The sequence below is a fragment of the Piliocolobus tephrosceles genome, chromosome 21 (assembly GCF_002776525.5).
Source record: "Piliocolobus tephrosceles isolate RC106 chromosome 21, ASM277652v3, whole genome shotgun sequence".
NCBI lineage: Eukaryota > Metazoa > Chordata > Mammalia > Primates > Cercopithecidae > Piliocolobus > Piliocolobus tephrosceles.
This window is the reverse complement of record NC_045454.1, coordinates 3,690,081-3,704,677: the sequence shown is the minus strand read 5'-3', so window position 1 is coordinate 3,704,677 and position 14,597 is coordinate 3,690,081. Positions and strand designations below refer to the sequence as shown.

At 48.8% G+C, this 14,597-nt stretch overlaps 2 protein-coding genes across 2 annotated transcripts in view; both read right to left on the bottom strand.

Annotated features, from left to right (window-relative positions):
* LOC111521116 (zinc finger protein 548) overlaps positions 1-13,157 on the bottom strand; it is a 35,383-nt gene extending 22,226 nt beyond the window's left edge. Inside the window, exons 1-3 of the mRNA XM_026457542.1 lie at positions 13,026-13,157; positions 7,948-7,983; positions 4,607-4,733 (exon numbers count right to left, since the gene is read on the bottom strand). Of these exons, the coding sequence (XP_026313327.1) occupies positions 4,607-4,733; positions 7,948-7,971 (151 nt within the window). The 5' untranslated portion in view covers positions 7,972-7,983; positions 13,026-13,157. The remainder of the gene's footprint in view (positions 1-4,606; positions 4,734-7,947; positions 7,984-13,025) is intronic.
* TRAPPC2B (trafficking protein particle complex 2B) lies at positions 11,377-13,196 on the bottom strand. The gene is made up of 2 exons (XM_023201488.2): positions 13,026-13,196; positions 11,377-11,921 (listed from the first exon to the last, which is right to left on the bottom strand). Exon 2 carries the CDS (start codon positions 11,900-11,902, stop codon positions 11,480-11,482), a length of 423 nt encoding a protein of 140 aa, XP_023057256.1. The 5' UTR covers positions 11,903-11,921; positions 13,026-13,196; the 3' UTR covers positions 11,377-11,479.
* Positions 13,197-14,597: the final 1,401 nt, after the last annotated feature.

The window sequence follows — 14,597 nt, the reverse complement described above, 5'->3', positions numbered from 1 at the left end:
ACAAGTAGCTTAGAAGGCATATAAGCTCTGGAAAACTTTGTAATTTTGAGTTGGTCTGGCAATAATTTCCAGGCCTTCTCCCTGTAGCCGGTTACAGAAATAGAAACTCTTTTTTCCCAGTTCATCTGCATCTCATTATTGGGCTGTGATAACAAGCAGCCCCACCCTCGGTTTGGTGTGGGAACAATACGGTTAGGCGTTGTGTCCCCACCCAGATCTCATCTTGAATTGTAATCTCCTACGTGCCAAGGGTGGGACCAGGTGAAGCTAACCGGATCTTGGGGACGGTTCCCCCAGGCTGTTCTCGTGATTGTGAGTTCTCCTGAGATCTGATGGGTTTTATTTATTTATTTTGAGACTGAGTCTTGCTCTGCTGCCCAGGCTGGAGTGCAGTGGCACGATCTCTGCTAACTGCAACCTCTACCTCCTGGGTTCCAGTGATTCTCCTGCCTCAGCTTCCTGAGTAGCTGGGATTACAGGTGTGCACCACCACACCCAGCTAATTATTGTATTTTTAGTAGAGACAGGGTTTCACCATGTTTGCCAGGCTGGTCTCGAACTCCTGACCTCAGGTGATCCGCCCTCCTTGGCCTTCCAAAGTGCTGGGATTACAGGTGTGTGTCACAGCACCCAGACGATCTAATGGTTTTATAAGCATCTTGTATTTCCCCTGCTTGCACTCACTCCGTCCTGCCGTCCTGTGAAGAAGGTGCCTGCTTCTCCTTTGCCTTCTACCATGATGGTAAATCTCCTGAGACCTCCCAACCATGCAGAACTGTGAGTCAATTCAACCCCTCTTTCCTTTAGGAATTACCCAATCAATCTCGGGTATTTCTTTTCTTTTCTTTTCTTTTTTTTTTTTTTTTTAGATGAACTCTCATTCTTTCCCCCAGGCTGGAGTGCAGTGGCGTGATCTCAGCTCACCGCAACCTCCACTTCCTGGGTTCAAGTGATTCTCCTGTCTCAGCCTCCCAAGTAGCTGGGATAACAGGTATGAGCCACCATGCCCGGCTAATTTTTATTGTTGTTGTTATTTTTAGTAGAGACAGGGTTTCGTCATGTTGGCCAGTCTCATCTCAAACTCCTGACCTCAAGTGACCCATCCACCTTAGCCTCCCAAGGTGCTGGGATTACAGGTGTGAGCCACCAAGCCCGGCCAAATATCGGGTATTTCTTTTGAGACAGTTTTGCTCTGTCACCCAGGCTGGAGTGCAGTGGCGCGATCTCAGCTCACTGCAACCTCCACCTCCTGGGTTCAAGTGATTCTCCTGCCTCAGCCTGCCGAATAGCTAGGATTACAGGCACCTGCCATCATACCTGGCTAAGTTTTGTATTTTTAGTACAGATGGGGTTTCACCATATTGGCCAGGCTGGTCTCAAACTCCTGACCTCAGGTGATCCACCTACCTCAGCCTCCCAAAGTGCTGGGATTACAGGAGTGAGTGAGCCACCGCGCCCAGCCAGGGTATTTCTTAATAGCAGTGTGAGAACGGACAAATGTAGTAAACTGGTACCGAGGTAGTGAAATACTGCTGTAACGATACCCAAAAGTGTGGAAGTGACTTTGGAACTGGGTAACAAGCAGAGGTTGGAACAGTTTGGAGGGCTCAGAAGAACACAGGAAATGTGGGGAAGTTTGGAACTTCCTAGAGACTTGATGAATGGCTTTGATCAAAATGCTGATTTAGCAATATGGGCCATGAAGTCCAGGCTGTCGTGGTCTTTGACGGAGATGAGCAACTTGTTCGGAACTGGAGTAAAGGTGACTCTTGCTATCCTTTAGCAAAGAGACAGGCAGCATTCTGCCCCTGCCCTAGATATCTGTGGAACTTTGAATTTGAGACAGATGATTTAGGGTATCTGGCAGAAGAAATGTCTAAGTGCTAAAGTGTGCAAGAGGAAGCAAAGCAGAAAAGTTTGGAAATTTTGCAGCCTGACTATGCAATAGAAAAGAAAAACCCATTTTCTGGGGAGAAATTCAAGGCTGCTGCATAAATTTGCATAAGTAACGAGGAGCCGAATGTTAATCACCAAGATGATGGGGAAAATGTCTCCAGCACCTGTCAAAGACCTTCCTGGCAGCCCCTCCCATCATAGGCCCAGAGGCCTAGGAGGGAAAAATGGTTTCGTGGGCCTGGCCCAGGCTGTTTAGTGCAGCCTCAGGACACGGAGCCCTGCCTCCCAGCTGCTGGCCCTAGGTCCCCCCGTTCTATGCAGCCTCGGGACATGGTGCCCTGCATCCCAGCTGCTTCAGCTTCAGCCATGGCTAAAAGGGGCAAGGTACAGCTCCAGCCATTGCTTCAGAGGGTATAAGCCCCAAGCCTTGGTGGCTTGCACATGGTGTTGGGCCTGTGGGTGCACAGAAGTCATGAATTGATACTTGGGAAGGAACCTCCACCTAGATTTCAGAGGATGTATGGAAATGCCGGATGTCCAGGCAGAGGTTTGCTGCAGGGGTGGAACTCATGGAGAACCTCTGCCAGGGCACTGCAGGAAGGGATATGTGGGGTCGGAGCCCCCACACAGCCTCCCTACTGGGGCACTACCTAGTGGAGCTATAAGAAGAGGGCCACTGTCCTCCAGCCCCCAGAATGGTAGGTCCACCAACAGCTTGCAGCGTGTGCCTGAAAAAGCCAGAGACACTCAATGCCAGCCCATGAAAGCAGCTGAGAGGGGGTCTATACCCTGCAAAACCACAATGGCAGAGTTGCCCAAGACAGTGGGAGCCCACCTACTGCATCAGTGTGCCCCAGATGTGAGCGATGGGAGTCAAAGGATATAATTTCAGAGCATTAAGATTTAATGACTGCCTCGCTGGGTTTTGGACTTGCATGGGGCCTGTAGACTTTGTTTTGGCCAATTTCTTCCATTCGGAATAGGTACATTTATCCAATGCCTGTATCCTCATTATATCTTGGAAGTAACTCACTTGCTTTTGACTTTACAGGCTCATGGGCAGAAGGGACTTGCCTTGTCTCGGATGAGACTTTGGACTTGGACTTTTGGGTTAATGCTGGAATGAATTAAGACTTTGGGGGACTGTTAGCAAGGCAGGATTGGTGTTGAAATGTGAAAGGGACATAGAATTTGGGAGGGGCCGGGGTGGAATAATGTGGTTAGGCTCTGTGTCCCCACCCAAACCTCATCTTGAATTGTGATGCCATAATCCCCACGTGTCAGGGTGGGACCCGGTGGACATAACTGAATCGTGGGAACAGTTTCCCCCATGCTGTTCTCACGAAACGGAGTAAATTCTCACGAAATTTGCTGGTTTTACGTGTCTGGCATTTTCCCTGCTTGGATTCATTTGTCTTGCCGCCCTGTGAAGAAGATGCCTGCTTCTTCTTTGCCTTCCGCCATGATTGTAAGTTTCCTGAGGCCTCCCCAGCAATGGGGACCTGTGAGTCAATTAACCTCTTTCCTTTAGAAATTACCCAGTCTTGGGTATTTCCTAATAGCAGAGTGAGAACGAAGTAATACAAACATGAAAGCCAATGAGAAGAAGGCCTGCTGTGCAGAGCTGGACCTGGCAAACACCCATAATGGGAGAGCCCCGATGATAGGTAAGAACACAAGAGAGGGGTACAGTGCAGAGAGGAGATGGAGGGTCTCCAAATCACTTCTCTGCAAATGGCTTTCCACAAGCCACGGCTGCTGGTGACTAGTGAGCAGTGTGTAGAAGGCTGTGTCTAAACCCAGAGAGATCTGACTGTGACAGAGGAGATGGTGTTCAGGGACTACTGACAAATACATGCAGACCTCACCTCAAGTACGGGTCATGCATTGGAGGGCACTGCAAAGGGAGCAGTCGAAGAGAACAGGTAACAGGCGGAAGCCAGGGATTAGAAGTCAGTAGAAATGACAATGTGGGAGGGAAAGGAAGAGTGAGTTGTGGCAACCGGTCTTGAACTAAACAACAGGGGTCACAGGACAGGTTCCTAGTGTGGTATGACCCAACCTGTGATATTACACCTTTTCCCAACTCCCAGGAACCAAGATCATGTCCCTCGGAGTCTCTACAGCCCTTCAGGGAGTCATATCCACCCTCTTGGGTACGAGGGCCCTCCCCATTGCTTAAGGTGACAGTCTGTGAGACCTGAAAGAGACCAGTCCTAGGGGAAAGACACAGAAAGAGACAAGACAGCACACACCCAGACAGACCACCTGATGATACCCCACATTCTATAATCACCAGAACTTCACAGATTTCTACATCCTGTACAATCAAGCCAGTGGTTCACCAAATTAGTGATCAGGTCAGTGCCAGAAATTCCAGGAACAAGAAGGCACCAAGAAATATTGGTAAGAGCAAGGGAACAACACAGCAAAGAGGTCCCATGCATTTGACGAGAACACAGGGCCAGTGGGTCTCTATGTCAACTTCAACATTTCTGGATCCTGAGCCCTTTCTTGCAAGCCTCAGAGCAGCAGGGGATGGGGCTGCTAGGAAAAAGGGAGCACAGAGCACACAGCCCAGTCCTGACTCATAGAACATATGTCAGGAAACAAGGAAAAGCAGCAGCATCCATGGTTTCACCGTGGGAAACGCAGAGCCACCTTCAGGTAAAAGGAGACAACACAGCCCAACCCATTATGAAGGCCTTACCTAACGAGGACAAAAGGGCCAAATTCTCCAGCATCACATCGCGGTACAGCAACCTCTGAGCCTCATCAAGGTGCCCCCACTCCTCCTGGGAGAAATATATGGCCACGTCCTCAAAGACCACACGGCCCTGCCAAATTGGGAAAGATGAATACATGAGCAGCTTCTTTTCAAGCTGTATTTACTTACATTCTCTATTTATTTTCTACTTATATTTACCACCCATTAAACACAGGGCCAAACTAACAGCCAAATGTGTTTCCACCTCCCCTGCCATCCTGGGCACATATTCTGAACCACCTCCATCTCTAACTTTCTCAAACCAGCCAGTATTTCCCATGTTCTAAGTCAACCCAGGGACAGATACTGCTCAACTAGGGACAGTCCCAATAGCCCAGGTGTCCTGGAATTACCAAAACTAGCCAAACTATCCTGACACCCAGCCCTGCCTTGTTTCCCTTGGAAACCCCAACAGCGTCTGTGGACTAAACTAAACTTTCCCCTCACTCCAATTTTCCTCCTGACCAAATCTGGGGCCTCACCATGTGGCCCTGTGTTATGTGGTGTGCACCCTCCTTAGGGAAATGCAGGGAATAAATATCTTCTTTCAGTGTCATTGGCCTGTCCCTGGCATCACTCACTCACATCCATAAATTAAAACCCTATGGGTGAAATGACTGCTACATTTCTCTCTCCAGGATCTCATCCCTCTCCCCTATACCTCCATTCCTCGCTCAGTCTCCTCCATACCCTCCCAGTGTGGAAGAAACACCACATCCAGGTGGCATGAGTGACTTTTCTCTCCCCATTTCCATGGGCCACCGTGTCCAGCACACAGAGAAAACACATGAAGGACAAGGTAGAAAAGCACCATCTAGGATGTGGGCCTCCCATGGGGGATCCATCCTCTCCCGCCAGCCAGTGTCCATGGAGTCACCAGATCTTGCCTCCCAAGACAACCAAACTCAGACTCATCCTCCTCCCTTGAGCTACCAGGGCCAGGGCCTGGGGCCTCCGTTCACACTCCTCCTGCCTAAACATCAGTCTTTGGTCAGCACTCCAGTCCCATCTCTCACACCTCCACTCCTGTCAATTCCACAGACACCTCCCAGCCCACACCACAGGCATTTCCTTCACCTCCTAACAGGCCACTCTGCACACGGAAACCAGGTGGTGCACGGCAAATACGCTCAGCATCCAGTTCGCTCCCAGTCCTGCCCCAGAACACCAAAGTCCCCTAGCACCGGGGGCAGCCCAAAGCCCTGCTGTGAAGGTTCCCTACGTCGCCCTGATTCTCAGTTCACTGTCAGCTGCCCAAACCAACCATGTGAGGACTTCACGTACTCTCAGCTGTGTCCTGCCTCATGGACACAGGATTGTAAGTTTCCTGAGGCCTCCCAGTTATGCTTCCTGTTAAGCCTAAAGAACTATGGGTCAGGCACAGTGGCTCATGCCTGTAATCCCAACGCTTTGGGAGGCTGAGGAGGGTGGATCACGAGGTCAGGAGATCAAGACCATCTTGGCCAACATGGTGAAACCCCATCTCTACTAAAAATACAAAAATTAGCTGGGCGTGGTGGCGTGAGTCTGTCATCCCAGCTACTCAGGAGGCTGAGGCAGAAGAATCACTTGAACCTGGGAGGCAGAGATTGCAGTGAGCTGAGATTGTGCTACTGCACTCCAGCCTGGGCCATATCTCAAAAACAAACAACAAAAAAAGAACTGTGAGTCAATTAAACCTCTTTTCTTCATAAATTACCCAGTCTCAGGTAGTTCTTTGTAGCAATATGAAAATGGACTAATACAACTCCCATCCTCACCTCATCCCAACCGATGCTTAGCAACTCTCCAACCTCACCCTATTACCCCCTCATCAACCCCATCATGTCCACTCTCCTTCAGAAGCCTTTCTCACTCCTATACTCCACCATCTCACATACACTCATCCCCACAAACACTCCATTCCCTCATTTATCTAGTGATTCCCCCTCACCGCACAGGTACCCTGTAAAAGACCCAGTGCTCATGCCCCATTCCAATTCTCTATCATCAAACAGCACTGCCACCATAACCTAGAGATGCTGTCACCTAAACTGAATCCACGGCTTCATCCTGGTCCATACGACAGCCACCGTGGTGTGGACGTCTCCAACCTGAACTCCTCCACCAGGAGTCTCTGAGACATCTGTGGCCTGAACAAACACTGACTCCTCATACTTACTCTGAAAATTCCTTGTACTGCTGACTTCTCCTGTCATAGCTAATGGAGCATCTATAATTCCAAACAAAACCATGGGGCCACTCCTGATTCCCCTTCTATCCTACCTCCCCAGCTGCCTCACTCTCTACATCATAAAATGTGGGCAGCTCCAGTTCAAAACACATCCTGAAGCCAACACTACTCTTTTTTTTTTTTTGAGACGGAGTCTCGCTCTGTCGCCCAGGCTGGACTGCAGTGGCCGGATCTCAGCTCACTGCAAGCTCCGCCTCCGGGTTCACACCATTCTCCTGCCTCAGCCTCCCGAGTAGCTGGGACTACAGGCGCCCGCCACCTCACCTGGCTAGTTTTTTGTATTTTTTTTAAGTAGAGACGGGGTTTCACCCTGTTAGCCAGGATGGTCTCGATCTCCTGACCTCGTGATCTGCCCGTCTCGGCCTCCCAAAGTGCCGGGATTACAGGCTTGAGCCACTGCGCCCGGCCGCCAACACTACTCTTGACAAGTTACCACCAACATCCACCTAGACTGCTGCAGGAACATCCTCTCAGATCTCCCTTCCATTACCCTCTTCTCCACAGTCTGTCCTCCTCAGAAGCCAAAGAAGGTTCCTTAAGCTAGGGTCCTATCACTGCCCTCTTCTGCTTCAAATCTTCCCCATCTACCACCTCTCTTAGATTAGAGACCCAGGACCTAGGCTGTCATTCCAGGCCTGATGTTTGTGTGTCTCTAGCCACTTCCCACTCTGCTCCCTATTCCTATCTGATATAACAGACACTTGCAGTTCCCTAAAAATCCAGTTCAGCCTCTCCTCCAAACATTGAAACATTCTTAATCTTGTGCCCATGACACTCTGACAGATGTTACCACATCAGCTGTCAAAAATGGGAACCACTCCACGTAATCCAGGGCCATCCAGGTAAGGTGTCACAATAAACTTAAAACAATCAAACAAAAATCCCAGACCTAATTTAAGATACTAGAACTGGTGGAACCACCCACTTTTCCGACTTAAGAGAGGGAAAAAGACAGAAAAAGAGTCTCAGGACACCACTTTTCTTTATATGGAGGTGCCAAAACCATCTATGAGATAACTGGCAGGTGAAAGGTAGAAAACACTCTACTCACCTGTGCTGGGTTCATTTCTGCCATCGCCAGGGGGCCCTGAGGGAAGAGGGAAACCATGAGAAATGGGAAACCACAGGAAGATCCTACAGGCAGAGTTGGACCACCATCTCTTCTTCCTTACCCTAAAGCAAACTGATCTCAAGTTGATTGTATAAACTCAGCTTCTCGGACTTCAGTGTTGGCTCTTAGCAGCACTGTGACTCTAGAAAGAACTGAACCTGCTGGAGCTTCAGTGCTCTCATCTGTAAATAGGCTGTAATAGCTCCCATCCCATTGGACTCTTACCGGTGTCAAACACTGGTAGCTCATCACAGAGATCAGCTATCACTGTTCTTGGACTAATGGTTTACTATATGTTTTCAGTGTAAATGATGTAGTAGAATTTCAAAAACTGAGATGTATTTTTTAGCTTTTAAAATTTTAGAGGATATGGCCGGGCGCGGTGGCTCAAGCCTGTAATCCCAGCACTTTGGGAGGCCGAGACGGGCGGATCACGAGGTCAGGAGATCGAGACCATCCTGGCTAATACGGTGAAACCCCGTCTCTACTAAAAAATACAAAAAACTAGCCGGGCGAGGTGGCGGGCACCTGTAGTCCCAGCTACTTGGGAGGCTGAGGCAGGAGAATGGCGTGAACCCGGGAGGCGGAGCTTGCAGTGAGCTGAGATCCGGCCACTGCACTCCAGCCTGGGCGACAAAGCGAGACTCCGTCTCAAAAATAAATAAATAAACAAATAAAAATAAAAATAAAAAATAAAATTTTAGAGGATATACTAAAATTTTCCATGGTATGTTGATAATTATAGGCAAATTTGGGTCAAATCAATTATGTAGTATTTGCGGGAATTTAACTCAATGAATAGCTTCACTTCTTTTTTTTTTTGTTTGTTTGAGAGACGGAGTCTTGCTCTGTCGCCCAGGCTGGAGTGCAGTGGCGCAATCTTGGCTCACTGCAAGCTCCGCCTCCCAGGTTCACGCCATTCTCCCACCTCAGCCTCCTGAGTAGCTGGGACCACAGGCACCCGCCACCTCGCCCGGCTAATTTTTTGTATTTTTAACAGAGACGGTGTTTCACTGTGTTAGCCAGGATGGTCTCTATCACCTGACCTCGTGATCCACCCACCTCGGCCTCCCAAAGTGCTGGGATTACAGGCGTGAGCCACCATGCCTGGCCTCACACATTCTTAATGAGTTGTAGGGAGGGGCTAAGCAGGTAGGTCAGCTACTGGTCCTCTCTGCAACCAGGCCTGCCTGTTAATAAGGCTCTGAGGGGAGCTTGCTGGGAGACCTTGATTGGGGCGGATCATCCAATCTTGCCTTGATATGTGGAGGGGAAAACGCAGTGCTCTAGTTTAGAACCCAGCTGCTCCACTAGCCTGGATAACTTTCTTCTTTTCCTACAAAGAGTGGCCCTGAGGGTTAGTCAAGCCTATAGGTGCAGAATATAAACCATCTGAAACCTTAGTCTCCATCCCAAGCCCATTCCTTATTCCATCCATGCCTCCTTTTTCTAGGCAGAGGACAAAATCCTTCCTATGGCAGGTCTGTGCCTTTCTAAAGTGTCCGGCTTATGGCTCCACCTATGGTCTGAACTCCAAGTATCAGCTCTCTCCTCCCTCACCACATAGCTCACAGGCAATGACCTTCAGACTTCCCTACCAAATTGGATCCTCAGGGCCCAGTTCAATCTATACCCTCTATTCTTTTTTTTTTTTTTTTTTCTTGAACAAACATCTTTATTTAAGAAATCAAATAGGGTGAAAATGATGGTCGTAATTTCACACAAGGATACAAGACAAAGCTTAGAATTACTTGCTCAAAAGTTATTCAGAATGGAACAAAATTGTTCAAGTGCTCCCAATTAGCACAGGTTGTATTACGTGCTTTTCGATGGACATTTACTATTTTACAGTAAGATCTACTTATCATAGGAATACAGACACAATTCCCAGCCCCCTCTGATGTACTGCCTAAAAGACTGTGTACAAATGTTAATGTAATCCAAGCTTTTCTTTGACAACAATCCTAAAAATTGCCTTACAACTTTTACAAGTACGGGTATCAACAGTTGACTGTCTGAGGGAAAGGAAATATAAGAATATAGTGACAGAAGCAGCACACTTCACTGTGGCCTGGAACTGCTCCCAGCCTCCTATTTTACAAACATGATTCAGGTTCTCACATTATTGCAGGATCACTATTCCTACCCTCTGGCAGAAGCAGACATGTGACACATAGCAGTGTACAAGTGTTTCTTTGGCTTCTTGAGTAGTGCTGTGTATACTGCCCATACATTTTTATAACATCTTGAAATGCATAACGTCCACGTATGTGTTAACACACTTCACTCCCAACTGCAGAATATTTTAGTTTTAAATCTAGCTACCAAATCTTGACTATGACATTTGTTTTGGATTGTTACATTAAGATCAACCTATCTGGGCTGGCTCACACCTGTAATCCCAACACTTTGGGAGGTTGAGGCAGCAGAATCGCTTGAATTTAGGAAGCGGAGGTTGTAGTGAGCCAAGTGCCATTGCACTCTAGCCTGGACAACAGAGCGAAACTCCATCTCAGAAAAAAACAAAAGATCAACCTATCTGAATCAGGAAAGTCAAAAGCTTATTCCCAGCCAGGAGTGGCTCACGCCTGTAATCCCAGCACTCTGGAAGACTGAGGTGGGCAGATAACCTGAGTTCAGGAGTTCAAGACCAGCCTGGCCAAAATGGCGAAACCCCGTCTCTACTAAAAATACAAAAATTAGCCAGGCATATGCCTGTAATCCCAGCTACTCGGGAAGAAGGGGAATTGTTTGAACCCGGGAGGCAGAGGCTGCAGTGAGCCAAGATCGTGCCACTGCACTCCAGCCTGCATGACAGGAGCAAGACTATCTTAAAAAAAAAAAAAAAACAAAAAGGAAAGAAAAGCTTATTCCCAAGTTTTAAGTAAAAATATTTCATGGCCAGGCGCGGTGGCTCGCGCCTATAATCCCAGCACTTTGGGAGGCCAAGGCAGGCAGATCACGAGGTCAGGAGTTCAAGACCAGCCTGATCAACATGGTGAAACCCCGTCTCTACTAAAGGTACAAAAAAAAATTAGCCAGGCATGGTGGCGGGAGCCCATAATCTCAGCTACTCAGGAGGCTGAGGCAGAAGAATTGCTTGAACCCGGGAGGTGGAGGGTGCAGTGAGCCAAGATCGTGCCACTGCACTCCAGCCTGGGCAATAAGAGCGAAACTCCTTCTCAAAAAAAAAAAAAAAAAAAAAAAAGAAAAGAAAAAGAAAAAAATTCATTATTCTTGATAACGAGCTCTTTATAAATAACACTGTTCACAAGGGAATACCAATTGCTCTATTGATGTGTGACATGAGACAGAATGTACTATTTTAAAATATAAAACGAATTTCATTAAGTTTAGATAAGCTGAGAATACACAAAAGTTTTCCAGGCTATTTAATCAAGTAACTTACAATGTACACATTCCTGAGTATACACCACTTTGGTGGTATCATTTATTTTGGAATTTTCTGCATTCAGCTCAAAAGGTGTTTCTTCCCAAGAAACTGAACTTTTCTGTCAAATGCACTTGATCGAATAGGAGAATTGGGTTCATAAAATGGATTCATTGAAAACTTTATATATAAATCATAAACATCAGTAAAGAAGTTCTTTATTCCATCTTCTTGTCTTATGTCATGAAGCATAATAAACCTCATATGCCCCGCGGTGACAAATGCTGACACAAACCACTCGTTGAACTTGTCCACGGTTTTCAAGTACATGTTGTTCGACAGCCACATGTTCTCATCTACGAGGTCCAGAGCAGCATGAGCTATGAACTGGTTCAGATGACGATGGTCGTCTTTGGATTCTGCCTTCCCAGCTGGCAAAAACTCCATTTCAAAAACTGGATTATCATGGTTACCAACAATTACAAAGTAGAAGCTCCCAGACATGATCTTCAAGATATGGCTCCTGCAGCGGGAGGCCGACAACGGAAACGCAATGTCAGTTTCCGCGGAAGAGACCCGCGCTCCGCACCTTTTTTGACAGAGTCTTGCTCTGTCGCCCAGGCTGGAGTGCCGTGGAGCGATCTTGGCTCACTGCAACCTCCACTTCCCGGGTTCAAGCAATTCTCCTGCCTCAACCTCCCGAGTAGCTGGGATGACAGGCGCGCGCCACCACGCCTGGCTAGTTTTTGTATTTTTAGTAGAGATGGGGTTTCACCATGTTGGTCAGGCTGGTCTTGAATGCCTGACCTTGTGATCCGCCCGCCTCGGCCTCCCAAAGTGCTGGGATTACCAGCGGGAGACACCGCGCCCGGCCACCCTCTATTCTTTTGAAGAAACTACACCAGCTCTCTTCTGTAGACTCCAGACCTTTCTGTCCCCCTACCCATGTGACATTTTCCACTTGAGACGCCTGAGAATGACACTGGCCAAACTGCAACCCATGATCTTCTCCATGAAACCTACTCCTCATGCTGCTGATTTCCCCAACTTCATTCAGATGTTCAGGCAAAATAGAAAAAAAAAAATGGCCCCTCACTCCCTATTTTTGCTCACAGACACATCTGATACAGCAGGAAAACCTGCTGGCTCTATCTTCCAGGTCTATCCAGAATCCCATCACATCTCCCCTCTTCTACCATGGCTCTGGTGCAGTCTCTGGGATCCACTGCAGTGGCCTCTTCTCGGTCTCTCTGTGTCAATTCCCCACCCTGCTCGTTCTAACTCTGTACCTGCCCCTCCGACTGGTCCTCCCTTGACGACCTTCCACGGTTACTGGCTGCTCAGGTTGCATTCCAAGAGAGAATTCACAAAACCCTCTCTTTCCCGCAGAAATCACACACACTCCGGGCTCCCCGACGCGGCCCACTCGGCAGCGCCTCCATGCCCCGAACCTGAGGTCCCCGAAGGGGAGCTCTGAGGCTGCATCACACCAGCTGATACGGGGACCCCACACAGGAACGCCACCCTCTTCGGGACAAGGGGCCTGACCGGCAGGGCCCCTTCTGTGGGCTTCAGCACTGGAAGGAGGGGTCGGGCGGAGTTGGGGGGCCTGGGATGGGGCACCCACCTTAGGTTCTTCGGCGCAGACTCCGCCAGCCCAGCCAGGGAAGAGAGGGGCGGGAGCGACAAAGGCAAGACAAGGACACCGCCGTCCCTCGTCCTTATCAGCCGAGCCTCTGCCACTGTCAGTTGTGCCTGTGTCACTACCGCCTCCGCGCCGAGGGAACCCAGCCGCTTCTCGCGCTTTTCCGCTCCGTCACTTCTGTGACGTCATAGAGCGCCAAAGGCCGGAGCTAGTAAAAACACCAGCGAGAACCAAATCAACCTCCGCGGAGGACGCCGGAAGTCCCGCCCTCCTACAATGCGCACGCACGTACGCAAGCACGCACGCACGCACGCAAACATTCCTTCCTGTACCTTCATTGGGTCGGTTGCACCTCCGAGAACCGCAGTGTCTTCTGGGTTATGAAGTTTCGACCCCGCTTCTGAACTTGCCTTAGAGCGTTGGTCAGGCTTTATATGGCGGGTAGAGGCTCAGTGGCACCGTCACGGGAGCTGGTAAACGGAGTGCCGGACTCCAAAGACAGGGCGGGGCTTGGGTTGCTTTTAAAGGCGACATAACCAGATTTTCTTGAAGTAAGGTCTAGGATACTCATAGAAATGTGAGGGACCTATGATATCAGATTGTGAAGCACTGCAAGTTCCCAAAGGCTACAACCCCCAAAGGGACACCCCATACCATAAAGGCACTCTGTCTGTACTCATGCCTCTCAGCCATATGTTGCTTTTCAAATACACATACAGTTAAGCTTTGACTTCTGTTTATTAAGCTTCAATATGCTTGGTCCAAGAGAACAAAGACTACATGGCTGGGAATTTGCACAAAAGATGACAGGAGATATCGACGTAGATTGAAAGGGTGAAGTTGTGCCTCTGGATCCAAAAGAAAACATCATTACCGTCTGTACAGTCAGTGATTGCGTTCCTACCAAGAGTGCAATGCTTTTATTCTAATAATACTTATTACTGGCCGGGCGCGGCGGCTCACGCCTGGAATCCCAGCACTTTGGGAGGCCGAGACGGGCGGATCACGACGTCAGGAGATCAAGACCATCCTGGCTAACACGGTGAAACCCCGACTCTACTAAAAATGCAAAAAAGCCAGTCATGGTGGCGGGCGCCTGTAGTCCCAGCTACTCGGGAGGCTGAGGGAGGAGAATAGCGTGAACCCGGGAGGCGGAGGTTACAGTGAGCCGAGGTGGCGCCACTGGACTCCAGCCTGGGCGACAGAGTGAGGCTCAGTCTCAAAAAAAAGAAGAGAAAAAAAAAATTAATACTTATTAATTCTGTCTGAAATACTTTACATTTATTTTAAAAGTCTCAATCCTATCTGAAAATGAGAGTGGCTGATACATGCCATTTCCTGACAGGACATTTTGTGCCATTCCACAGTTGGAGCCTATGTACATAGGGCACCTATTATCCCTAATAAAAACACAGAGTCTCACTCTGTCGCCCAGACTGGAGTGCAGTGGCGCGATCTTGGCTCACTGCAACCTCCACCTCCCGGGTTCAAGCAATCCTCCTGCCTCAGCCTCCCGAGTAGCTGGGATTACAGGCGCCCTCCACCACCCCCGGC

Coding starts and splice junctions, on each gene's coding strand:
- TRAPPC2B (XM_023201488.2), bottom strand. CDS start 11,902: ATGTCTGGGAGCTTCTACTTTGTAATTGTTGGTAACCATGATAATCCA.